Raw genomic sequence first — 27,948 nt, 5'->3', positions numbered from 1 at the left:
AGTAGAATGAAGGAGGGCGCCTTGCTGTGGCTGCTGGTGGTATGACAGATATACCAGGAGTGGTCGGAGGCAGTTGGAACCAGACTGAGACAGCTGGAACCGGTCTGAGAATTCACAGAGGGGCCTTGTTCAAGCACAACAGAGGGATTTAATGTTGGGCAACAGATAAAGACATCCTAAACATAAAAGCCTACAGAAAAGAGAGGACAACCCCAATTTAATAGATTATTTAATCTATAAAATTAAACATTCATCCTTTAAAACCATACAAAAATACTTGCATCATGGCTGCATCATGATTACAGACATGCAAATGCATTAACATAGTAAATAAAATACACAATAGTATCAACAGAGATGTTCTAAGAGGCTCTTTGGATCAGTAAAGACACTCTCAGTTCAGGCATAGTAGGTGTAAGGAGATGCTCTCTATAGCTGGTCAATACTTAGCAGGCCTCATCAGCAGCAGCAAGTAATCTGATCATTGCATTCATCTGGCTGTAGTCAGTTCTTTTACATAACTAATTGGAGAACCTGCCTGCCAAATGCTACTGTACTGTAGTGCAGAAGCTACAGAGAGTACATTCAATGCCCACGTTGTTTGTAGCTGCAGTAGGAATTCATGCAGTATCCATGGAGTCATTCATTCTGGACTTGGATCGTCAAAGAGGAGAACTAAGGCAATCTGTTGTCACAGTGTGGACCAGACTACTGTATCATCAAGGCAGGTCTCCAGTCAGAGCTGCAGTAAAGGCAGCGGGCATCTGGACACCGTTCTGGCGGAGCACACAGTGAACTTCCTGGATGTTCTTACGTAAACTCTCGGGATCACAGAGGGGCCGGAGGTCATCAGACATTTCTAGCAGCCGCAGGAGGAATGCTGCCCTGGCCCACAGACCACACAGGGTGCCATGGAAACTAGAATCCATGAGAAGGGTCAACCAGGCCGGGTCCAGGGTGTCACCTAGAATGGAAGAACAGTTAAAGGGATGCTTCGGGATTTTGGCAAAGACGTTCTTTATCTACTTCCCCAGAATCAGATGAACTTCTGGATAACATTTTTATGTCTAATTTGTGTCTCATGCTAGTAAATACCCAGACTTCCAATCATTGCGCTAATGCTAGTTAGCTTTGGCTTGCGTAATTACCTCTAACTTCCTTCATAAGGAGACATACAACTGGTATCCACAAGTTCATCTGACTCTGGGGAAGTCGATAAAGGGCCTCATTGTCAAAAGCCCGAAGTATCCCTTTCAGCTCACGTAATCCTGTCTGCCATGACATTTTCAGTACGTTTACATGCACACTAATAATTTGATATTAAACTGATTATGGAAGTGTGCAGAGTATGGCAATAGTCAAGTAAACACTTGACTCTGTTTATCTTAAAATGGGAGTGAGGTCAAAATCGAAGTAAGCATACACTGCTTAAAACCTGGTTTTCTGAGCCATCTTTCAAGCTATTGGGACATGTAAACAGCTTAAAATCAGCGTTCCAGCTGTGTATTTGATCTGCACATGTGCCAGCAGCAGTAGCGCAAGCCTCCCTCTTATGTGCGAGTATCTTTGAAATAGTTCACATACAAACATTATATGCCCGAACTCAGATTCGCAAAAATAACGTGGTCGCTGTGGTAGAACATTTATTTTGATGGCTGATTTTCAGCATTTATTTAAGTCCCATCAGGTAGACTGATTTCAGGTGTGTCCATGAAAACATAATTACAGTGCCTTGCGAAAGTATTCAGCCCCCTTGAACTTTGCAACCTTTTGCCACATTTCAGGCTTCAAACATAAAGATATAAAACTGTATTTTTTTGTGAAGAATCAACAACAAGTGGGACACAATCATGAAGTGGAACGACATTTATTGGATATTTCAAACTTTTTTAACAAATCAAAAACTGAAAAATTGGGCGTGCAAAATTATTCAGCCCCTTTACTTTCAGTGCAGCAAACTCTCTCCAGAAGTTCAGTGAGGATCTCTGAATGATCCAATGTTGACCTAAATGACTAATGATGATAAATACAATCCACCTGTGTGTAATCAAGTCTCCGTATAAATGCACCTGCACTGTGATAGTCTCAGAGGTCCGTTAAAAGCGCAGAGAGCATCATGAAGAACAAGGAACACACCAGGCAGGTCCGAGATACTGTTGTGAAGAAGTTTAAAGCCGGATTTGGATACAAAAAGATTTCCCAAGCTTTAAACATCCCAAGGAGCACTGTGCAAGCGATAATATTGAAATGGAAGGAGTATCAGACCACTGCAAATCTACCAAGACCTGGCCGTCCCTCTAAACTTTCAGCTCATACAAGGAGAAGACTGATCAGAGATGCAGCCAAGAGGCCCATGATCACTCTGGATGAACTGCAGAGATCTACAGCTGAGGTGGGAGACTCTGTCCATAGGACAACAATCAGTCGTAAATTGCACAAATCTGGCCTTTATGGAAGAGTGGCAAGAAGAAAGCCATTTCTTAAAGATATCCATAAAAAGTGTTGTTTAAAGTTTGCCACAAGCCACCTGGGAGACACACCAAACATGTGGAAGAAGGTGCTCTGGTCAGATGAAACCAAAATTGAACTTTTTGGCAACAATGCAAAACGTTATGTTTGGCGTAAAAGCAACACAGCTGAACACACCATCCCCACTGTCAAACATGGTGGTGGCAGCATCATGGTTTGGGCCTGCTTTTCTTCAGCAGGGACAGGGAAGATGGTTAAAATTGATGGGAAGATGGATGGAGCCAAATACAGGACCATTCTGGAAGAAAACCTGATGGAGTCTGCAAAAGACCTGAGACTGGGACGGAGATTTGTCTTCCAACAAGACAATGATCCAAAACATAAAGCAAAATCTACAATGGAATGGTTAAAAAATAAACATATCCAGGTGTTAGAATGGCCAATAAATGTCGTTCCACTTCATGATTGTGTCCCACTTGTTGTTGATTCTTCACAAAAAAATACAGTTTTATATCTTTATGTTTGAAGCCTGAAATGTGGCAAAAGGTCGCAAAGTTCAAGGGGGCCGAATACTTTCGCAAGGCACTGTATTAGGGAAATTGTTCTTCTTGCAAAGCATGTAAACATTTTAAAGAAACTATTATATTAATGACTAGCCACAATAATTGTGTTATTATGTGCTTTCCGACACAATCAGTAAGTATGTGGTTCTTGGCCTGTGTGTTACCTGGCTGGAGGTCTTTACAGACCCGGAGGTTCTCCAGCAGGTCTGTAACATTCTCCCTGGCCCATACACCCAGGCGTTCTCCCACCACTGAGGATGCTGGGTACTTTTCAGCAAGCTGAAGCAGGTATGGAAGCAGACATGCTGACATCACAGACGGTTCTGCAAATACGTTGGCCTCATCCTGCTCATAGAGACTGGCACACCTGTGGAACAGAGAGGGATTGATGAACAACATAAACAAAACAAAAGACATGCTCGGCCTACATGCCATGAATTTGTTGACTGCCTGTGTGTGTTGTGACTCACCCCGTGTCCCTGGCCTCCCTCAGGACTGAGCTCAGGTCAGACTGGGGCATGTGACACAGCAACACCTCCAGGGCACCAGGACTATCCCAGCATTCCTCCAGCAGCAGCTCCAACAGGAAGGGCAGAGCCTGGTTGACCTGCATCAGGTACATGCTCCTCTCCCCTCCTCCTCTCCTGGCTTGGCAGAGTGTGGAGGCAAAACCTGCCGCTTTTATCCTCACCTGCTGGCTCTCATCCTGCAGCAGGTAAAGCCCTGTGTTGATCAACCTGCATAGGAAGAAAGACGGAGAGGACATTATGCAGCAGATTGTGACAAAGTCAGCATGCATACTGTAATTTACTTTTTAACCTACGACCCTGCTCTAGATCTCTACCTGGTGCTGAAGACAGGGAGAGGAGTGTGGTCCCTCAGGGCCATGCTCAGTAAGGGGGCCCCAGCCAGACACAGGGCCCCGGCACAGGATCTCCTGAGAGCCTCAGGGGCCTCTGGCACCCGGTGGACCTCCAACAGACTGCACCACCGAGGGAACAGAGATGTCTGAAGACTGAGACAGAGGGAGAAGAAATGTGTGAATGTTCAGTATGTTTTTTGTGGATCTGACACCCTAATGACTTGTTGTCAAGTAAATTAAAAATCATGTTAAAACAGAGATGAGTGCAGTGTGCAGAATTCTGTATGCTGACCTTTGGGAGAGCAGCAGGCTGGCAGCACACAGGGCCTGGGATAGAAACTCTGGCCCCCCTCTGTGGCCCTCCAGGGCCCCCAGCAGCAGCTCCACACACTCCAGCAGGACTGGACCCTCCAGGGGGGGAGAAGGGGAAGGCTTCTGGGACAGAGTATGGTCAGCCCCAGGAGTCATCACGGCAATTAGAGTTGTCAGATATGTCCTGCTGTACTCCACACTCTGATCCAACAGCGCCTCCTTCAGGTTGGCCTGAGTACAGAGAGCAATGTTAAACACCATTCCCATTAAACAGCATGGTCAGGTCACCATTGTCAAATCAGGAACATGAAGTCATTAAAGGGCAGCTAATAGGTGGGAAGACTTTGCTGTCCAGAAACTGAAGGAGGTATAAAAACAGGGGCACTCACACAGGCATATTGATTGGGCCTATGGAGTTTTATTAAAAGGCAAAATAATGTTTTCTTTAGAATGTACAATAATATATGCCATTTAGAAGATGCTTTTTTCCTAGGGGCGCAATTTCAGATGTATATGCAATCATTCATGACTTACAGAACCCTTCTTTGGTGCCTTTAAAGACTCGATGGGAAAAGGATTTGGGGGAGGAACTTGGGGAAGACGTCTGGGAATCTGTACTGCACAGGGTGCACTTGTCCTCTTTTAGCACTAGACACAGCCTCATTCAATTCAAGGTGGTTCACCGTATCCACTGGTCGGGGGCCAAACTTGGAAGAATATTCTCTGATTTTGATCCTACCTGTGTCAGATGTAAGGTGGAACCAGCCACACTGTTGCATATGTTTTGGGGCTGTCATAAACTGTCAGGTTTCTGGGAATTAATATTTAAATGTTTCTCTGATATATATATGACACTGTTATAGAGCCGTCTCCCCTTACAGCCCTTTTTGGAGTACTGCCCATGGTTACCCCCCTATCAAGAATCCAGTTGGACACTGTTGCTTATACAACTCTTTTAGCTAGACGGCTAATACTACAGAACTGGAAGATGGCAGCTCCCCCATCTTATAAATATTGGGTGAGGGATGTGTTGTGCTCTCTGAAACTAGAAAAAATTAAATTCAATTCACGTGGGAACCCCAAACTGTTTGATGAGGCTTGGGCTCCATTCCGGTCTTACTTTAAACAGTCCATCCTCTGATGGCATTCCAATTAATACTAAAATAAGTCTGTGACTTAAGGGTTGGAGTTTCTCTCTGTGTTTTTTGCTGGGGGGGGGGGGCATTAAGATCCATGTGCTTATTGATTGTGGTCCGCAGATGCCTTGTTCATCTTGCCCAGGCAGAGACTGAAGTGTGAGCTTGTTTTTCCCAGTTATTTTTACATTTTGTTCACGCCTACATGAATAATAATTTTTTATTTTAAAGCATTGTAAACTTTTTTTTTGTCCAGTGGATGGTCGGTCTGTGGCCATGACTCTCTGTGAGTGGTTGCATTTCTCCACCCTTATCCCTTGAACAATGGTGAGATGTTTGCCCTGTCCCTGTACTATAGATTGCCCCTTTAACCTCTGTAGCCTTCTGCCCGGTGTGTTTAACTTGTCTAAAGTATGGTATCTTTAAAGATATTTTTTTTCTTTGTATTTTTCTTTGTATTTTTTATTTTATTTGTATTATTATTTTTTCTAGTTGAGTATATTATTTATATTGCTTTGTCTTGTCTGTGTGTGTGTGTATGTTCAAAACTTAATAAACAGAGTTAAAAAAAAAAAAAAAAAAAGAAGATGCTTTTATCCAATGTGAATTAGTCATGGGCACATACATTATATGTATGGGTGGTCCCGGGAATTGAATCCACTTCCCTGGTGTTACAACTTACAAGTGCCATGCTCTACCCAGTGGTATTTGAAAGTACTAAAGCAAAAATACTTTCAAGTACTACTTAAGTCATTTTTTGGGATATCTGTACAAAAATATAAATAGTTTACTATTTACGCTTACTTCACTCTTAAAGAAAATAGTGTACTTTTTACGCCATACATTTTCCGTGACTCCCACGGCATAACACAGCAGAGAAAAAGGATGGATATCCTTGACTGTATTGGTCTAGTTCAGATTTACCTGACCCTGTTTAGTGAGTTGGGTGTGAGCTGATACACACCCATTCATTTTCATGAGGAAAAAAAAACAATTCTCAGCTTGATTTCAGCCCTATGCAGCATTGTGTTAAAGTCATATCTTTAGTGCCTTGAATTCCTCATGTTGTATATTGAAAACTAGTCATTGAAAACTGTTGGTAAGTTTTTGGACAGGGTGACTTTCCCAGCATTCTCTAGTCTAGACAGGGTGTTTATGTCTCACCTGCAGTGCCGTCTGCAGCACCTGTTGCATGCTGGTCCCACTCCATCGCCGCCTTTCAGCCGCCCAACTGACCAATGACAGCCTCAGGTCAGAGCTCTCTGTGGAGAAACTCCCCCACACCTGGCAAGCCCACCGGGGCTCTGCACAGAGGAAGTGGATAGCGTTCTGATGGAAGGAGGCGGACCCAACCTGTAAAATGGAATGTCATAAACTTTCAGTATTGTGGGACCCAGATTATGAAAAGGATAACAAATCATGACAGTATCTCTGGATAAGAACGGTGTGTGTGTGTGCATGTGTGTGAGAGACAGGATCTGTTGGGCACCTGGAGCCTTTGGTGTGGTGAGTGGAGCTCTGACAGGAGCACATCCCTCATCTGGCAGAGGAACCCCTGAGAGCAGAACCCCCTCAGCAGGCCTGCCACACCCAGGTAGGCCCCACGCACCAGGGGACAGTGCTGAGCCCCTGTCACCAACCACAGTCTGGACTCTACACGGTCCACCACATCACACAGTGCATCTGGGGGAGGACTGGGGAAATAACTAAAGAAATTACAAAACCTGACAGTGCCTTAATCACAGAATAAATAGAACATGAATTATAGAATCTCTATGGTCTCCATAGAATCCTTCCCTGTTTGTTTTCTACTCTGTAAACCCTCACCGTTGTGTGCATAGACCCCTGTCCAGGATGGCTCTGATCTGCAGTAGCTGTCCATGCAGACGATTGTGACAGCTGGGGTCCTGGGGCTCCGGCAGCTCTCCTGTCAACCGGAGAAGGGTGCTCACGTATTGGCAGGGGGGCGTCATGGCGACCAATGCTTTGGAGGTCATGACCCTCACACTGTAGACGGGACTGGCAGCCAGCTGGAGCAGGGGAATCAGGAAGTCTGACAGAGTGCTGCTGGGAACAAAGTTTCATGGACCAGTTTTCATACTGCAAGGAGATGCACAGAACACTGTAAATGATTGTGTGCCTACCTGGAGAATACAGGTGTGCTATCCTTAAACAGGCCCATGGACATCATCACCTGCTTCATTGAGTAGATGCAGCTATAAAGGGATTCTTAGCTTGACAAAATTAAATAAATGACATGAAAACAGTAATCACCCAGTTTGGTCTTGGACCCCTCGCTGGAGTTTGGCCAGGAGGGTGAGGACAGGGTAGAGGGAGGGGTGCAGGCGGAGCCGGGCCTCCCCAGAGGGACCCTGCAAGTCCTCTGCCGCCCCCCTCAACTCCCCCAGGAGGAAGGGCTGCAGGGCAGGGTAGTGGGTGAAGAAGGCGGGGGGAGACATGCCATGCTGGGTGGAGCCCTCCTCACCTCCAGAGCGCTGACCCAGCAACCTTGAGCACAGAGAGCCTGTTCATGGGAAAGGGTTCAGTCAGAGGGAGCACAATAACAAATGAATAATTTAACATGCATGTCTGATCGCTACATGAAAGAAATTGGAGCAGACAGCACAAGTGAACCTAATGGATTCTCTCCCGGTCTATATGATCTAATGTTTGAGCTGGTCGGTTTCAGAGAATACAAATGACACTGAAACCTGAGCTCTGTCCTCAGTGTGCGCATTACAGTAGTGAGAGGGAGAGATTGTCTTTTTACTGTAGAGCTGCAGTGCAGCATTCCTCATGGCCCAGCAGGGGGAACTGAGGAGGGTCAGGGACAGGATGGCCACAGCCGGGGCAAACTGCAGCACAGCCACCCCCAGCCCAGAGCCTCGTACCAGGGCCTGCAGGGTGTGGACCGCACACACCTGGGGGAGAGGAGGGGAAAAGCCAACATTAGACAGCATGCTAACTGACCTGGACTTGAGTATCCTATTGGTATGTGTGCATCTCATCTGTGTACGTGGTAGGTAATGTACATGCGTATAATTATAATGTACATGCGTATAATAATAATAATAATAATAATTCAGAATCTGGCTAACTTTTGATGAATTCATGATGTGTATTACCTGTGGCAGGTCCAGTGTCTGGTCCCAGTCCTGGGGCAGAGGGGACCTGGCTGTGTCCAGCAGGGTGTGTATGCTGTGGGCCAGGAGGGGCCGGGCCTTACTGGCCTCCTCTGCTGACACCACACACAGGATGAGCATGGGAAGCCCTGCCGCCCGCCGGGTCACTGACGTACAGCGAGACTGCAGCACCTCTAGGCCCTGGAGAGAAAACCCCATATCAGTTAGCACACACACAGTTTAACCATACTAGCTTAATATGTATGCAACATAGCTTCATTGTTGCAGGTAAAATTAGATATGAATTGGCAGAGAATGATAAGGTACATCACTGGCCTGGACCTAAAACACTCTACAGAAACCCCTTTACCCCATTGAGAACCCTGTCTGTGTTGTGGATGAGCATCCTCAAAAGGGCCTGGGTCAGAGGTTACCTGCTTCAGCATGTGTGCTGGGATATCCCTGAGCTCTGGGTCACTGCTGCTCAGGAGACAGGCACAGAACCTGGTAAAGCCCACACAGCAGCCCTCTACTGCCCCCTGTGGGATAGAAATGTGTATGTCAGGACTGAAGATGAGACAAGAAAACCAGGGAGGCTTTGAGTTGTGACCCATAGATGGATGTTATGTCCTTTTTACCCAGTGGCGGCATTTGAGAAGAATGTTCTTGAACACTTTAGAGGCCCTCTTCAGGTCTTCTAAAGTTAGAAAGGGTTCTGTCTGTTTGGCCTGAGCAAGGATTCTCTCCACCAGAGAACCTAGAAAGATTCCTATTTCCTGAAAAGGAAAACAACAATAGTTATTTAAGGCCAGAATGTGTTTCTTAGTGGTGCTGAACATGGGTTTGAATGTGCAGCCGGGTGGTCAGTGCGAGTGTTGATCGGTAAGATGAAGAGTACCTTGAGGGAGACCCAGCAGCAGGTGAGGACCAGACTGTGTTCCTCAGACAGCAGCACACACTCATCCCCCTCCCCCTGGTCCTCTCCTGCCACCTGGCCTACCAGAGAGGTGATGGCATTCCCCATGTCACAGAAAGATGGGGGTATATCTGGAAAAGACAAGGGCGGGGGTGAGACAACCGTTCCATTTCAAATGTACCCTTCTCCGATCTCTTGTGTGATGTCTCTTTACTCCTTCGTGGCGATACCTTTCTCATCACCGCAGGCATCCTGGTCTCCATACAGCACACCCAGTAGGAGCAGAGTGATCCTCTCCAGGAGAACCAGGATCTCTATGGTCATTCTGTGATCGACCACATCACACAGGGTGTTAGGGACCTCTAGTATACACCTCTCTAGGGCAGTCAAAATACCTGAAACAAATACATCACTCAAATAAGGTTGCAATGTCAAATGCTTTGGAATTCAACATGTTTATATACAAGCTGTTAGACAGCTGAAAATGTAATTTTGTGAAATAGCAATGATGCAACAGGTCTCACCGTGTATGGGTTTGGTCCTTGCAGCAAGCATCATATCATCCTTAGCAATCAGGTAATGCTGCTCGAGTTCCTTGAGTAGATACCTGACCAGAGTAGAGGCCTTCGAGTCCCCAGAACTGACGTAGTTGATACGGCTGTCCAGCCAGGGCACATGAGACTGACCTCCAGACCTTCGGAGAGGGGGTCATGCAACACTGAGGTCGAGGACCAGAGCTCTGGCTACAGGTGGTGTAGAAATTAAGGTCTACTTACTTCTGGAGGAGGACCTTGATGATCAGAGCTCCCATCTGAGCCTCTGGCACACGGGGACTGCAGAGGAGCAGTTCTGCTCGGCCGAACAGCACAGGAGTAATGTCCTCCAGAAAACTAGGTGGGAAAAATCTCACCAGTAACCCTGCAGAGAGCTCCCGAATCTACATAGGAAGAAAATAGAGCAGAGAAAATACTTTATTTCACTTTCTGTCACTTACAAATGTATTAAAAATAAAAAATGGAAGTTGTAACATAAGTATTAAGTCTACCTCATTGGTGGAATCCTCTAAACAGCCAATAAGGACCAGCTGTTTTGATCGAGAGAAGAAATCCCACCATCCTCTCAGCCTTGCCCAGTTGATCAAAGAGGCCATGTTAACTACAGAAAGGGAACAAAAACCTATTGGAATTTTGCGTCATACAGGCTGTAAAGCCCCAGAATGAAGTCAACCATCTCATTCAAACCCCCTTTACTGACCTGGGGGTTGGCCCTTCTTCTTGTCTGGGCTCCAGGTGTCTGTGCAGGTCTCTAGTACAGCAGACAGCAGCAGCAGGACAGTCTTCTTCCTCTGGTAGCTGTGTCCTGGTGCCAGATAGGACAACGTCAGCTGGGACAGCCAGTCCACAAACCCTACAATGATCAGGATGAATAGGATATTAATAAATTGCACCACACAGCTAGATGAGACAAGGAAATAAAACCATTATTTAGTGCTTCAAACTTTCACAGCTCTCACCTACTCCCTGATCCAGTGCCATCTCTGTCTCCTTTGTGAGGCTGACACCACCGTCCCTTTTTCCCTTCTGTCCTCTGAGGTGGGCCAGGCAGCTGTCTCGGATCCGGACCAGAAACCTTTTCACCCCCGCCTGAAGGTGCTGGCGGAACGGTGACGACTCACTGTTGAGGTTCTGGGGGATGAAGGTCATCATGGTAGACAGCTCTTCCGGCGTCGGGGCCTCTTTGGTCTTTGGGCTGCAGCATAGCAGGTTGAGGGCGGCCAGGCGGACTCGATCGTCCACACATCCTAGGGCAAGACTGAGAGTCTCCAGGGCATAGCCACTCTCCAGGGCCCAGGGGGAGCCTCCATAAGTGGCTCGGCGGGCACTCATCACACAGGCCCAGGCATGGAGGTGCCCTGGAGAGGCAGGGTCTAGAGGGGCAAGCAGGGGCTCCACAGCAGCGGGGAAGACACGCAGAGTCCAGGGCAGCAAGTGGCTGGAGCTGTTGTTCTGAAGAAGGGTCACATCAGAGGTCAAGGCCTCCAGCAGAGTGGTCCGCCAACGCCTGGCCCACTGATTGGCCAGATCCAGCTCCAAGGGAGGAGCATCCTGGGCCAGTTCCTCACACAGCTCGCACCGCTGCTTCTGGATCAGACACTTGTAAAGCTCTGAGGCACATGGGGACAGATGATTGGTGGACATGCACTTCAGGAGATGGTTGGGAAGCTCGGAGTACTGCTCCAGCACCTGAGGGGTTAACGTAAAATTCATTATAATCAATTTCCACAACTGAACATACACTTTAAAAAGGTTAAGATGACTTTGAATACACTCACCATGTCAGTGCCAACATAAGGGAGCAGTGAACAGAGGGGGAAGTATTTGGCTTTGGCCTCCCAGGGCAGTTTGGTTATGCGGTGGAGTAAGGAAATGTGCAGGTTCTTCTGTGTGTCTCCAAAACGCTGGCAGTCCATCTCATAGATCTCAAGCAGCAGGCAGAACGCACTGCGCACAACCTCTGACACACCCTCGACCTGGGCATGTGTTAGGAGAAATGGGATGTTATTGTTACTACTATACTTTGCCCATGAGCTGTTCTTGTCTATTCATGTTCTGTATTATGTCATGTTTTGTGTGAATCCCAGGAAGAATAGCTGCTGCTTTTGCAACAACTAATGGGGATCCTAATAAAATACCCCCCCAAAATAAATAAATAAATAAATAAATAAATAAATATATATATATATATATATATATATATATATATATATATATATATATATATATATATATATATATATATATATATATATACACATACATACATACAGTGGGGCAAAAAAGTATTTAGTCAGCCACCAATTGTGCAAGTTCTCCCACTTAAAAAGATGAGAGAGGCCTGTAATTTTCATCATAGGTACACTTCACCTATGACAAATAAAATGAGAGAAAAAAAATCCAGAAAATCACGTAGGATTTTTTATGAATTTATTTGCAAATTATGGTGGAAAGTAAGCATTTGGTCACCTACAAACAAGCAAGATTTCTGGCTCTCACAGACCTGTAACTTCTTCTTTAAGAGGCTCCTCTGTCCTCCACTCATTACCTGTATTAATGGCACCTGTTTGAACTTGTTATCAGTATAAAAGACACCTGTCCACAACCTCAAACAGTCACACTCCAAACTCCACTATGGCCAAGACCAAAGAACTGTCAAAGGACACCAGAAACAAAATTGTAGACCTGCACCAGGCTAGGAAGACTGAATCTGCAATAGGTAAGCAGCTTGGTTTGAAGAAATCAACTGTGGGAGCAATTATTAGGAAATGGAAGACATACAAGACCACTGATAATCTCCCTCGATCTGGGGCTCCACGCAAGATCTCACCCCGTGGGGTTAAAATGATCACAAGAACGGTGAGCAAACATCCCAGAACCACACGGGGGGCCCTAGTGAATGACCTGCAGAGAGCTGGGACCAAAGTAACAAAGCCTACCACCAGTAACACACTACGCCGCCAGGGACTCAAATCCTGCAGTGCCAGACGTGTCCCCCTGTTAAAGCCAGTACATGTCCAGGCCCGTCTGAAGTTTGCTAGAGAGCATTTGGAAGATCCAGAAGAAGATTGGGGGAATGTCATATGGTCAGATGAAACCAAAATATAACTTTTTGGTAAAAACTCAACTCGTCGTGTTTGGAGGACAAAGAATGCTGAGTTGCATCCATAGAACACCATACCTACTGTGAAGCATGGGGGTGGAAGCATCATGCTTTGGGGCTGTTTTTCTGCAAAGGGACCAGGACGACTGATCCGTGTAAAGGAAAGAATGAATAGGGCAATGTATTGTGAGATTTTGAGTGAAAAGCTTCCATCAGCAAGGGCATTGAAGATGAAACGTGGCTGGGTCTTTCAGCATGACAATGATCCCAAATACACCGCCTGGGCAACGAAGGAGTGGTTTCGTAAGAAGCATTTCAAGGTCCTGGAGTGGCCTAGCCAGTCTCCAGATCTCAACCCCATAGAAAATCTTTGGAGGGAGTTGAAAGTCTGTGTTGCCCAGCAACAGCCCCAAAACATCACTGCTCTAGAGGAGATCTGCATGGAGGAATGGGCCAAAATACCAGCAACAGTGTGTGAAAACCTTGTGAAGACTTACAGAAAACGTTTGACCTCTGTCATTGGCAACAAAGGGTATATAACAAAGAATTGAGATAAACTTTTGTTATTGACCAAATACTTATTTTCCACCATAATTTGCAAATAAATTCATTAAAAATCCTACAATGTGATTTTCTGGGGTTTTTTTCTCATTTTGTCTGTCATAGTTGAAGTGTACCTATGATGAAAATTACAGGCCTCTCTCATCTTTTTAAGTGGGAGAACTTGCACAATTGGTGGCTGACTAAATACTTTTTTGCCCCACTGTATAACACCATTTATATTAATAATGAGATGATTGGAAACTCACTGGACTCTCAGCATTGTCCCAGATGACCTGGATGAGTTGTTGTCTCAGGCTAGAGTCATCGGGCAGCAGGGGAGCGCTGGTCACCTCCCAGATCTCAGCTAGACACTCCTTAACACTCTTCAGCCACAGTGTTAACACTGCCATCAGACATAGGCTTTATTAAACGTTGATTTGATACTCAGGTATTTCTTACTTTCATTACGTTTGCACTTACAGAAACACACATAGGCACTGGTTTGGTTTTACAATACCTTCAAAGACATAGTAGTGACAGTCAAGCTTCTCCTCACACAAAGCAGAGACCAAAGGAAACAAACCACCCAGGAGTAGACAAGTCTGAAGCAACAGAGAGAACTTTGAATCAGAAACCACATTTTCTAGATTGGCCGAGAATTCCATAAGAACGAATGAAGAAGATATATCAGTTAGCATGAGCAGTCTGTGACATACCCCTGTGGTGTCCACCTGACTGACTAGGATGCCCCTTCTACAGCAGGTCAGCAGACCCCTGCTCACAGCCAGTCTGTCCACTCCATCCTGCGAGCGGGGGATGCACTGCACCTGGAGACCACCCACACACAGCTGCCAGGGCTCTGAGTAACACACATCAACCAGTGGCATATTTTTTTATTTTTTTAAACACTTAATCATCACAGTCCTTATATGCATTGGGTTATGGTTCAAATCCTTCATATGTGTTGTGATGATTTGTAATGTAAACAATGTAGAATGTAAACAATAAAAGTCAACATACAAAGTCAACAATATGAAAGTCCTGAATGTGTACCTGAGTGAGTGACTTGTAGCAGACTCCAGGCAGCTGCTCCTCCCTCCCCTCCCTCGAGTACGGTGTTAATCAGCATGGCCACTGTGGTGCCAGCCAGGAGACGGGTGTCCCTGTTGGAGCACTGCCCGCACCCAGAGGAAACAAGTAATATAGTAATACAATTTTTAAAATGCTATTTAGCACACGCTTTTATCTAAAGCGACTTACAGTCATGCATGCATAATCTTTACATATGGGTGATCCCGGTAATGTAACCCACTACCCTGGTGTTACATGGGCCATGCGCTACCAAATGAGCTACAAAGGACCTTGTAGTAAGAGTAAGAGCTGGACCATGGAGCGACATCAGGGAGAACAGACTGGCAAACCTGAATCATATTTATTTAAAATAGTTTGGGATTTAACCTGAATCGATGTCAAACACAGACCTGTCCCAGGATGATGTCCATTAGAGACTGTAGGATGCTCTGCACTGCCAAACTCCCCTGTTCCTTCTCCCACACCAGAGGGGCCACCTCACCTGGCAACAGCTGAAAAACCTGCAAACACACCTGAAGGGACATGTCGCAGATCAGTAAGACACCTACTAACACAGCCAACTCACAGGTCAGTTCAGTGACAAGACGTCTTCTGAACAGTGCTTCAAATGAATGAATGAAAAATGAAAAAAGACAAGTACAATTTTGTTGACAAGCGCAAGGAAGTTAAAGGTTGATAAAGTGCATATAGAGTATTTACCTTGACAGCTTGGTAACACAGTGGTCCATTTCTCAAACCCTCCTGCTCCAGTATTACAGGGAATAACTCAGCCACTTTATCTATCAAGGAAGGGCAGGCCTCTCGCCACAGCTCACGACCAATAGAGCTGTCCTCCAGGAACATGCAAGCTGCAAACACAAACCACACACAGGAGATCACTTGGCACCTAAAATGAGGCCAAAAAGATAATAGTTAATATTGACAATGCCACTCACACTAAAACAAAGGACAATTCAAGATGATTCTAATCCACAACTAACCTATCTGGAGGTCCCCAATGGATAATGCCTGAAAAGGAAAGATGCTGAAACATTAACATTAAACATTATCACATTGCTAAAGAATACTTCTAACCATGGATTATTTTTAGAACAATACACATACCTGATCCTTTCCCACAATAGTGCACAAACAGTGCTGGATTTCTCGAAAAACCAACAAACGATTGACTTCTGCCAGATGTTGTAACATCTGTAATGGCATGATCAAATACATATTCAGAATAGCACTTTAGTTATTCAGCATAACTTCTAAAGGACAGAGCTTGTTCTGGACCTGGTCTAATTTGCGACTGGCGATGTTAAACATCTGCATCTGCATGGCGACGAGTAGCCTGATGAGTGGCAAGAGGAGCCTCTCCTCTAAACACTGAAGCTGCTTCACTGGGATCTTCCTCAGCAGCTGGCCTGCCTCCTCCAGACTACGCTCTTTGCATCGCTTTATGTTGCTCCTGTTCAGAGACAGACAACATGCCATGAAGATGAGTGACACCGACGGTAAACAATGAATGTGTACTAATTGGTTGGAAATGGAGCTGGAACCAGCAACTCCGTGACACCGCAGGGACTATCCCACTGCTGCCACCAGTGTAGTGATGGAGATAGAACAATCGCTGCATGGCTTGAATCAACAACCCTTTGCTTATTGTGATGTGAATGCATTACCACCTGAAAGCCCAGATTTCTTGGCAGAGGCAGTAGTACATGCATTCCCACACATGCATTGTCATACAAACATCAGGGGTGTATTCATTATGGAAACAGTTTAACGTTTTAGCACCAAACAGAAGCATCAGAGCATAACGACAGTTTCTATTGGAAAAATGCAGGTAGGTCACTACTGTTTCATTCTGTTTAAGAAACATTTTGCAACAGAATCGGTGTAATGAATAAAACACATTAGGCACTTGTAAACCAGATTTACCTTGAGCACTCATCAAGTTTGTTCATGAAAAGCTTTAACGTAGTGCTGACATCTGTGGGTATTTTATCCTCAGTGACCACACAGTCTAGTACAGCTTTCATCTGATCTTCGACCGATTGAACAGGCACCATTGTTTGTTAATTCCCGAAAGTTTGTCTTAAAATTATCCCTGGAAAGAAAGAGAACATGCTTCCTCGTGTTTTTCTTGTCAAACTAAATCTACTGTTGCGGAGTTGAGTCGTTACAGAACAGTGCATTATCAATTACCGCCATCTAGTGTATAGGAGTATGCGTTCGGTTAGCAAATCATCTTTGTAACATTACATTACGCTTTTGTGTTCATGTTTTGTTGTCAATTCATTAGGGTGCATGCAGAGAGTCCATATAATAGTGCAGGTTGCAAATTTACTTCTAGAAGTTTGCTATAACAGATATATTCTTTGTCTGTTTCCGTAGTACAGAACAGCCCCACGAAGGTCGCTGTTGGCTATCTCAGTAGAAGCTCGCCCATTTCTGGAGCATGAACGCAAGTAATCCCCTAAACTGTGATTGGTTAATATGTCATTGCCATTGACATCTCTCTACAACAATTTGCAAAAAATGGTGACTCCCTGGTGAGGTGGAACTATTGCGTTCTCTACAGGTTGAAGGGAAGGTTCACAGATAGAACAATTCGTTATATATATACAACCCCCCACCCACCCATTTCATATATATATATATATATATATATATATATATATATATATATATATATATATATATATATATATATATTAGGTTTAGTTATACAAGGCTCGCAGTTCGATTCCGGGGAGGACTACGGTTCTTTCCGGTTTAAGAAAAATATGTCGGAAGCCGGTGCTGAGTTCGAAACAAAATAAGTGAAGACGAATGTTCCGAATGGACAACAGCAGTAGCGAAAACTATAACAAAAAGGAAATTGTCTAAAATTGGAGTGGATGATACGTGTATGAATGATAATGAATCGCTTCTTGTTGGGATGCATATGTGGGAAACCCGTTTGATGTGTCAAATGGTGAGGTATGCGCTGGAAAAAGTCTGTCATACATACTGGTCTTATTTTTGATGAATCGTATTTCTGAAGAACATAGGAAGATTGCAGTGAGCCTCAAAAGAATCTGAATAACAGAAATTTTGAACTTCGGAGTAGAGCACTCTCAAAGGAGTCGTTGAATACCCGAAGAAGATTCCTGGTGTGGCTGGTGCCCAGCGTCTAACCCGCTGGGCGAATGGAGAAAAAGAAGAGTGTCGGCCCAGTTGTTTTCTGATAAATAGAAAATACCTACGCATGTGAAGCTTGGTTATGTAAGATACGCTGTACGAACTGTCGTCCCCAACACATTGCAGTGTAAGCAGTGGCGGTTTTAGCTTGTATGGCTCCCTTGGCGAACCCGCCGCCGCTCCCCCCAAAAAGCACCATTCTCTACTAACAAATTTTTATTCAGACATTTGGAACAACACAAATAAATATAACATTTGAAAACTATATAAATCAAAAAAATATATACAAAAAGACTCATGAATAAAGTGACAAAGAAACAAATTGTAGTATATAAATACAAATAAAAAATATCATTATTACACTATTACCCTACTGCTAACAAAAAACACAAATAAAACTAAATTGCACAAATCCTATACCACACAAATACACAACACACTTTCAAAGAAGAGAACCTGATTATTACACTATTGCACTTCAAACAAGAAACACACTAAATTGCACAAATAATTGCATTACTAAATGCATTAGTACTGTACAAAGGTAGAGGTGCGCTATTTGATAGATTCCCCCTACCTCGGGTTTCCAGTGGGGGAACCTGAGGTCAACAACCCCCCACCCACCCATTTCATACTTCTGAGTGGGAGACCTTCCCAGGCAGTAGCCTGCCTAGCTCACTGACGATCCAGGACGTCCACTCCGACAAGGTTAATTGACCCACAGTCCCACACGATGACAAGATATCATTGACGTAACGTGCAAATTAGTGATAGATCGCACAAATGTCACCTTTCCAATTTGTTTTTGTGCGGGCGCCTCGTGCAGCCCCCGGCAAGATGCCTCCCTGGGAGGCTGCCCATGTCGCTTATACCTACATCCGCATCATTAGAATTGATAAGGATTTGGCCATGTTTCAAGTGTGTGCTGATGGACAGGGTATTGAAGAACGATGTGTAGAAGAACGACGGTGTTGCAATTGTGGTGGTGATCATGATCCCGAGTTCCTGGAGTGCCCTGTAAGGGTGAAGGAGATTGAGGTGGCAAAAGGTAGAGCAGTCAATCGAATCTCCTATGCGGAGGCGATTAAAATAATTGAGGAAACAAGTGACGCTAGTGAAGATATGGTAGTAGACGCACCACAGCCTGTAGTCATTTTTTTTAGAGGGGGATCAGCTTAATATTGCGGAAAGATTGTTGCTTCCATCATTGTAATTGTCTGCATAATTTCCAATCCCCCATATCTTTTTTTGGGTAAATATATATATACATATACATACACATATGTATACACAAACATTCATAGTTCATAGTTCGCAACGAGCCAGGCGGCCCAAACTGCTGCATATACCCTGACTCTGTTGCAAGAGAAATGACACATTTTCCCTAGTTAAAATAAATTCATGTTAGCAGGCAATATTAACTAAATATGCAGGTTTAAAATATATACATGTGTATTGATTTTAAGAAAGGCATTGATGTTTATGGTTAGGTACACGTTGGAGCAACGTGTACCGAATCGATTAAATGCAACGCAGAACACGCTAGATAAACTAGTAATATCATCAACCATGTGTAGTTAACTAGTGATTATGATTGATTGATTGATTGATTTGTATAATATAAGTTTAATGCTAGCAAGCAACTTACCTTGGCTTACTGCATTCGCAGTTTATTGTTTTGAAAACTTGAAATCGGCCCTAATTAATCGGCCATTACGATTAATTGGTTGACCTCTAATTCCAGGTATGCAAAGCTCTTAGACTTACCCATAAAGACTCTCAGCTGAAATCGCTGCCAAATGTGATTCAGTGGTGTAAATACTTATGTAAATGTGATACTTCTGCATTTAATTTTCAATAAATTTACAGCAATTTCTAAAAACATGTTTTCACTTTGACATTATGGGGTATTGTGTGTGGATGGGTGAGAACATTTATACACCTGTTGTACACCTGTTTACGAAGCATATGACATAACATTTGATTTGAATTTAAGAAAATGTTTTGTTTTTCTGTCTTGAATAAAAGTAATAATGGAAAAGAATAATGGCTCGGTCTTGACTTGTTTATTAAATTGTATTATGTAGTCTCGTTTGTGTAGCCAGAAGGCTGACATTTCATTTATTTATGCAGTGACTAAATAAATTTTTTTAAACAAAACCTTGAGATGATAATTAAATGTATTGCTAGAATAGGCCTACCATTGATTTTCAGGCTAATGAATGATAACGAATGTAATAAGTCAATCTTAGCTGTTATATACAGTAGAGATACATACTTTTTTTAGAATATACCTTTATTATTCCACACAAACTCTACCACCCTTCCCCCAATTGGAGTAAACTAATAAACAATAACACTTAGGCTTCTACCTTCAGTTTATTAATATTTTACCCATTTTACAGACACAATCTATTTTACAATAGTTATATTTTGTTTGTTTTTTGTCCTTCCTCTATTTCTGATCCATCTGGTCCATCCAGTTTGATATCTATTTGTAACTGTGCTATTTCACAGATTTTCTTAACTTACAGTTGATGTCGGAAGTTTACATACACTTAGGTTGAAGTCATTAAAACTCGTTTTTCAACCACTCAACAAATTTCTTGTTAACAAACTATAGTTTTGGCAAGTTGGTTAGGACATCTACTTTGTGCATGACACAAGTAATTTTTCCAACAATTGTTTACAGACAGATTATTTAACTTATAATTCACTTTATCACAATTCCAGTGGGTTAGACGTTTACATACACTAAGTTGACTGTGCCTTTAAACAGCTTGGAAAATTCAATTTCAGGGCTTTAGAAGCTTCTGATAGGCTAATTGACATCATTTGAGTCAATTGGAGGTGTATCTGTGGATGTATTTCAAGGCCTACCTTCAAACTCAGTGGTTCTTTGCTTGACATTATGGGAAAATGAAAAGAAATCATCCAAGATCTCAGAAAAAAATTGTAGACCTCCACAGGTCTGGTTCATCCTTGGGAGCAATTTCCAAATGCCTGAAAGTACCACGTTCATCTGTACAAATAATAGTACGCAAGTATAAACACCGTGGTACCACGCAGCCGTCATACCGCTCAGCAAGGAAGAAGCCACTGCCTCAAAACCGCCTTACAAAAAGCCAGACTACGGTTTGCAACTGCACATGGGGACAAAGATCATACTTTTTGGAGAAATGTCCTCTGGTGTGATTAAACAAACATAGATCTGTTTGGTCATAATGACCGTCATTATGTTTGGAGGAAAAAGGGAGAGACTTACAAGCCGAAGAACACCATCCCAACCATGAAGCACGGGGGTGGCAGCATCATGTTGTGGGGGTGCTTTACTGCAGTAGGGACTGGTGCACTTCACAAAATAGATGGCATCATGAGGAAGGAAAATTATGTGGATATGTTGAAGCAACATCTCAAGACATCAGTCAGGAAGTTAAAGCTTGATCGCAAATGGGTCTTCCAAATGGACAATGACCCCAAGCAAAATGGCTTAAGGTCAACAAAGTCAAGGTATTGGAGTGGCCATCACAAAGCCCTGAACTCAATCCTATAGAAAGTTTGTGGGCAGAACTGAAAAAGCGCGTGAGAGCAAGGAGGCCTCCCAACCTGACTCAGTTACACCAGCTCTGTCAGGAGGAATGGGCCAAAATTCACCCAACTTATTGTGGGAAGCTTGTGGAAGGCTACCCGAAACGTTTGACCCAAGTTAAACAATTTAAAGGCAATGCTACCAAATAATAATTGAGTGTATGTAAACTTCTGATCCACTGGGAATGTGATGAAAGAAATAAAAGCTGAAATAAATCATTCTCTCTACTATTATTCTGACATTTCACATTCTTAAAATAAAGTGGTGATCCTAACTGACATAAAACAGGGAATTTTTTTCTTTATGTACATTTTTCTTTATTGCTAAGGCACTAGGATTGGACTATAGTGAGAACCTGACCCAATATATTCTGCTCAGGTAAGTCACTGGATACACACACTGAGAAGTTGATCAAAATACCGCTCAATGCATACAAATGAGAAGGATCCATGTCTCTCTGTAGAATGTTTGACCTTCCTCTTCTACCTCTGTTAGATCACAGCAATACACAAAGCCAGGATGGAGAGCCATGTTACTGAACTGTAACATGGTATTCCGTCCCACCGGCACATCCACGTTAGGGTCATTGTGACAGAGGTGGTGGTGGTGTGGTGTGGGGGGGGGGGGGGGGTTGCCTTAGTGGGAGATCCAAGCAGTGGAAGTCAGATAAGTGGCAAAAGCCTATAACACTGTCCATTGCCATCACACCTATGTTACTTTTCTGTCTGTGCTGTCCTTCTTTTGAGACAAAAAAAAAGTGTGATTGAATAAAGTCCTCCTTGTTAGGACTACTGTCTCTGATGTGAGTGTTGCCCCGACTGTGACTCAGTCTTTCCCTGTCACCTCCACCATCACCTTCACTGATATCCCCATCAACACAGGACCACCCAAAACCAGGTGACCCCTGAAATACTAAAGCCCTCAGAATTGAAATCAACAGCTTCCGTATAATGTTTTTATGACTACGTTGAAAGGTTTGGGAAGTGCTGTGAATAAAACTCTGATGTGGTTCTGCCCTGGTGTCCTTCAGGTTTCAGATTAACTTTACTGAGTATGACTGCGACAGGAATGATGTGTACTGGCCCCAGCTGTCTTTCCCCCTCACCAGGTATTACACAGGTGAGACTCTGCTGTCCCAAGATGTGACAAGTGAAATATTATAAATAGATGATGGCAGTAGGATTAAAGCTTTCTCTCCACCCTTCTACCTCCAGGTGAGTTCTGGCCAAGGGCCTTATCCTGGTGTTTTTCTTCATCGCTGCCTCCATTCTTGAGACTCGATGGAAACAGATCCGACAGGCATGGAGAAGTGCTTTTCTCTAAACCCAGGTATCTGAGAAAGAGTGAGGTAATAATCAGACAAATTAACATGCACTAACTCTTGAGGCTTGAATATGCTTGATCCTGCTGTTTGAAAAATAATGTCTGAACATTGTTATTGATGTAATGAAGTCATGTTCAGGTGATAAGCTTAACAGTTTCAGCAGGTTTTTATGGTTAATAAGAATGTAAATTATCAAGTTTGATTGTATTTTGATATTTTTAAAGATATTTTTGTACCTTTTAAAATCTAATTTTTGATTAACTTGAAATGTGAATCTGGCCTGGGACAAAGATTGTCTATTATATTTATGAGATATTCAAGTGACCGCTCTAAGAATGGAAGAGGTGAGATCAGGTGGGACCATTCTAACCAATGAGAGGGCAGATACAAGTGTGAACAACAGGCATAGAGATAGATAGAGGACTCGTCTTTGTATCTGTGCCATTCTAGCATCTGCGATGGCATGGACAGTGCCATTGAAGACATCTCCATTTTATAGTAGTCCATTTCCTTCTTCATTGGCTGATTACTCCCTACTCATAGCAATCCCCACCTAGTTGACTACTTTATTTTAAAGTAGTACATTTTCTTCTTCTTCATTGGCTGATTGCTCCCAACTCATAGGAATCCCTATATAATAGACAATATTTGTCCCAGGCCAGATTCACATGTCAAATTAATAAAAATGCTTTCCCTTACATCAGACTTTTTTGTACATGATGTTGCCTCTACCGTCTCTTATGACCGAAAATAACTTCTGGACATCAGGACTGTGATTACTCACCACGGACGGGCAGAATCCTTTTTTTCTTTTAACGAGCCTGAACGAGCCTGAACGAGCCCAACACGAACAACATACTGCTTTCTCGGGAACAGGCACAGATCCCTGTGATTTGCGTGAAGAGGAGGCAGAAAAAAAGGTGCTAGAGGGCAGGCTGCCTTCTGAGAATTTGTAAGCGATCGAATAAACCCACACTTCCTTCCATTCTGCTAGCAAACGTGCAATCTTTGGATAATAAAATTGATGACCTACGCAGGAGACTACCAATGGGACATTCAAAACTGTAATATCTTATGCTTCACTGAGTCGTGGCTGAATGATGATATTATCAACATACAGCTGGCTGGTTATACTCTGTACCGGCAGGATAGAACAGCAGCGTCTGGTAAGACAAGGGGCGGCTGAATATGTATTTTTGTAAATAACAGCTGGTGCACGATTTGTAAGGAAGTCTCCAACTATTGCTCGTCTGAGGTAGAGTATCTCATGATAAGCTGTAGACCACTCTAAGACACTAAGACAGCATTGAATGAGCTGTATTCCGCCATAAGAAAACAAGAAAACGCTCACCCAGAGGCGGCGCTCCTAGTAGCCGGGGACTTTACTGCAGGAAAACTTAAATCCGTTTTACCAAATTTCAGTCAGGATGTTAAATGTGCAACAGGAGGAAAAAAACTCCACACACAGAGACGCATACAAATCTCTCCCTCACCCTCCATTTGTCAAACCTAACCATAATTCTATCCTCCTGAATCCTGCTTACAAGCAAAAATTAAAGCAGGAAGCACCAGTGACTAGATCAATAAAAAAGTGGTCAGATGAAGCAGAAGCTAAGCTACAGGGCTGTTTTGCTAGCACAGACTGGAATATGTTCCGGGATTCCTCTGATGGCATTGAGGAGTACACCATATCAGTCATTTGCTTCATCAATAAGTGCATTGATGACATCGTCCCCACAGTGACCGTATGTACATACCACAACCAGAAACCATAGATTACAGGCAACATCCGCACTGAGCTAAAGGCTAGAAGCTTATAAGAAATCCCGCTATGCCCTCCGACAAACCATCAGACAGGCAAAGCGTCAATACAGGACTAAGATCGAATCGTACTAAACGGGCTCTGATGCTCGTGGCAGGGCTTGCAAACCATTACAGACTGCAAAGGGAAGCACAGCCGAGAGCTGCCCAGTGACACAAGCCTACCAGACAAGCTAAACTACTTCTATGCTCGCTTCGAGGCAAATAACACTGAAACATGCATGAGAGCACCAGCTGTTCCAGAATAACTTTTAAACAGGTCAACATTCACAAGGCTGCTGGGCCAGACGGATTACCAGGACTTGTACTGCAAGCATGCACTGACCAACTGACAAGTGTCTTCACTTACATTTTCAATCTCTCCCTGTCCGCGTCTGTAATATCAACATGTTTTCAGCAGACCACCACAGTCCCTTTGCCCAAGAACACTAAGGTAACCTGCCTAAATGACTACCGACCCGTAGCACTCACGTCTGTAGCCATGAAGTGCTTTGAAAGGCTGGTCATGGCTCACATCAACACCATTATCCCAGAAACCCTAGACCCACTCCAATTTGCATACCACCCCAACAGAATTCGAAATAAATCACAACAGTGTCACCAGCTAAGCACACCCACACCATCACACCTCATCCTCCTTGCTTCACGGTGGGAACCACACATGCGGAGATCATCCGTTCACCTACTCTGCGTCTCACAAAGACTCGGCGGTTGGAACAAAAAATCTCGACGATTTCCACCGGTCTAATGTCCATTACTCGTGTTTCTGGGCCAACAAGTCTCTTCTCTCTTCTTATTGGTGTCCTTTAGTGGTTTTCTTTGCAGCAATTCGACCATGAAGGCCTAATTGACGCAGTCTCCTCAACAGTTGATGTGAAGATGTGTCTGTTACTTGCATACTCTTCGAAGCATTTATTTGGGCTGCAATTTCTGAGGTTGATAACTCTAATGAACTTATCCTCTGCAGCAGAGGTAACTCTGCGTCTTCCTTTCCTGTGGCGGTCCGGATTGACTGACCTTCATGTCTTAAAGTAATGGTGGACTTCCGTTTCTCTTTGCTTATTTGAGCTGTTCTTGCCATAATATGGACTTGGTCTTTTAACAAATAGGGCTATCTGCTGTATACCACCCCTACCTTGTCACAACACAACTGATTGGCTCAAACACATTAAGAAGGAAAGAATTTCCACAATTGAACTTTTAACAAGGCACACCTGTTAATTGAAATGCATTCCAGGTCACGACCTCATGAAGCTGGTTGAGAGAATGCCAAGAGTATTTAACCTTTATTTATCTAGGCATGTCAGTTAAGAACAAATTCTTATCTTACAATGACTCCCTACCCCGACCAAACCCTCCCCTTACCCGGACAACGCTGGGCCAATTGTGCACCGCCCTATGGGACTCCCGATCACGGACGGTTGTGATACAGCCCAGGATCAAACCAGGGTCTGTAGTTTTTTTTTTTTTTTTTTTTATTTCACCTTTATTTAACCAGGTAGGCTAGTTGAGAACAAGTTCTCATTTACAACTGCGACCTGGCCAAGATAAGGCATAGCAGTGTGAACAGACAACACAGAGTTACACATGGAGTAAACAATTAACAAGTCAATAACACAGAAGAAAAAAGGGGAGTCTATATATACATTGTGTGCAAAAGGCATGAGAAGGTAGGCAAATAATTACAATTATGCAGATTAACACTGGAGTGATAAATGATCAGATGGTTATGTAAAGGTAGAGATATTGGTGTGCAAAAGAGCAGAAAAATAAATAAATAAAAACAGTATGGGGATGAGGTAGGTGAAAATGGGTGGGCTATTTACCAATAGACTATGTACAGTGACACCTCTAGCACTGAGATGCAGTGCCTTAGACTTCTGCATCAATCGGGAGCTAAGACAAAGGGTGGCTACTTTGAAGAATCTCAATTATAAAATATATTTTGATTTGTTTAACACTTTTTTGGTTACTACATGATTCCACATGTTATTTTATTGTTTTGATGTCTTCACTATTATTCTACAATGTAGAAAATAATACAAATAAAGAAAAACCATTGAATGAGTAGGTGGGTCCAAACTTTTGACTGGTACTGTATGCTTCAGTAAGGTTGGCTTCTTAGCGTTCATAGCAATGGTTATCACATAAAATAGATGTTGTGGTGCCAGCTGCAGAGATGTATTTTGGCATACGAGAGATTTGACTTCAGAAGAGTTACAGGATGTGTTGAGTGGTGGTGTCCCGTCCTCCCAGGCCGTTGGCATGGTGCAGGAGCAGATAGGGTCAAAGTAGTGGAATGAGGTTGTGGACTTTTAATGAGTGTAGAGTTAGTTGGTAGGGTGTTTTTTTATTATATATTTTTTTAGTTTAGTTTAGTTTTTCCTTTTCCCATTTTGTTTCACAAAGTATAATATATTTATATTATGGTCCAGTTGAAGGCGGTAATGCAACATATTGGAAGCCAACCGATGTTAAACTCAAAAGAAGAAGACTTGCGGAGTTGGATGATGGTTGGGTCAAGTCGGAGCTCCCTTTTTCCCCCGAGTTACCAGTCGTCTTGAACGCACTGAAGTCGGAGATTTCCAAGTTGTTTTGAACGCGGCATAACTTGCATACAAGCTCCATATCAATGGGCGCATGAGTATTTAAAGCAAGTTAGTCTTATTTGAAGTTTCTAAAATGTGCTTATAGTAATAGTTATCTACCGGAACGTTTGTACTGTCAGAAGCTAGCTAACGTTACCACAACTTGATTGAGAAGAGAGTTTACGGAACCATCTAACGCTAGCTAGTGACAGAGTGGACCTTCTGGTTCGCTAAATCGATAGCCACGTTAATATGGTTACAGCAAGATGACTTCGACGGGTCCTTTTTGAGACTCACTGGACTGGAGACGTGTCACTGATGGGCCAATGATTGACACTGTGTTGAAGTGAATGCACCGGTAGTTTGCTAGCCAGCCAGCTAGCTGCTAGCTTGCTTGCCAGCTAGCTACTTCTAAGACGCCGGAGCTCGCCGGTGAGATTGTTCGTCCGCTAAGCCTACCCAGGGAAGTGGTTTGTGCTCGTGACTAAGATTAGCTGAAACTAGCGAGCCGGTTGTATTGTGTGAGGAGAAGCGCAGGCTGTCAAGATGGGCTCGTTGTTCCGAAGTGAAGAGATGTGTTTGACCCAGCTGTTTCTGCAGTCTGGATCAGCATACGACTGCATCAGCGAACTGGGAGAAATGGGTATGGTGGAATTCAGAGACGTAAGTATTGATCCCCAAATAAACTGTCATCTAACTAGCACAGCTGTATTGAAACAAATTGAAAAGTTATTCTCTCATTGGTGCTGTTGTATTGTGAGCTGTCACTGTCAGACATGAGCAGGA

General features: G+C 43.6%; 2 protein-coding genes across 2 annotated transcripts in view; one reads left to right on the top strand and one right to left on the bottom strand.

Annotated features, from left to right (window-relative positions):
* Positions 1-216: 216 nt before the first annotated feature.
* On the bottom strand, positions 217-16,815 carry LOC139410967 (tRNA (32-2'-O)-methyltransferase regulator THADA). Its single transcript, XM_071156708.1, has 31 exons — positions 16,596-16,815; positions 15,948-16,122; positions 15,777-15,863; positions 15,653-15,680; positions 15,372-15,520; positions 15,062-15,184; positions 14,634-14,754; positions 14,297-14,439; positions 14,098-14,182; positions 13,847-13,983; positions 11,713-11,910; positions 10,894-11,623; positions 10,635-10,787; positions 10,426-10,535; positions 10,157-10,317; positions 9,905-10,074; positions 9,611-9,775; positions 9,363-9,511; positions 9,103-9,240; positions 8,899-9,003; positions 8,468-8,665; positions 8,113-8,263; positions 7,617-7,866; positions 7,170-7,406; positions 6,832-7,036; positions 6,507-6,695; positions 4,187-4,437; positions 3,877-4,047; positions 3,503-3,769; positions 3,197-3,399; positions 217-964 (listed from the first exon to the last, which is right to left on the bottom strand). The coding sequence occupies exons 1-31, from the start codon at positions 16,724-16,726 to the stop codon at positions 720-722; spliced, it is 5,625 nt and encodes a 1,874-aa protein (XP_071012809.1). The 5' UTR covers positions 16,727-16,815; the 3' UTR covers positions 217-719.
* Positions 16,816-27,071: 10,256 nt separating this feature from the next.
* LOC139410966 (V-type proton ATPase 116 kDa subunit a 2-like) overlaps positions 27,072-27,948 on the top strand; it is a 37,749-nt gene continuing 36,872 nt past the window's right edge. Inside the window, exon 1 of the mRNA XM_071156707.1 lies at positions 27,072-27,825. Coding sequence (XP_071012808.1) covers positions 27,709-27,825 — 117 coding nt within the window. The 5' untranslated portion in view covers positions 27,072-27,708. The remainder of the gene's footprint in view (positions 27,826-27,948) is intronic.

This window comes from Oncorhynchus clarkii, chromosome 6 (genome assembly GCF_045791955.1).
Source record: "Oncorhynchus clarkii lewisi isolate Uvic-CL-2024 chromosome 6, UVic_Ocla_1.0, whole genome shotgun sequence".
Taxonomy (NCBI): Eukaryota; Metazoa; Chordata; class Actinopteri; order Salmoniformes; family Salmonidae; genus Oncorhynchus; species Oncorhynchus clarkii.
The sequence above is the reverse complement of the archived record's forward strand: the minus strand, read 5'-3'. Positions and strand labels throughout refer to the sequence as shown.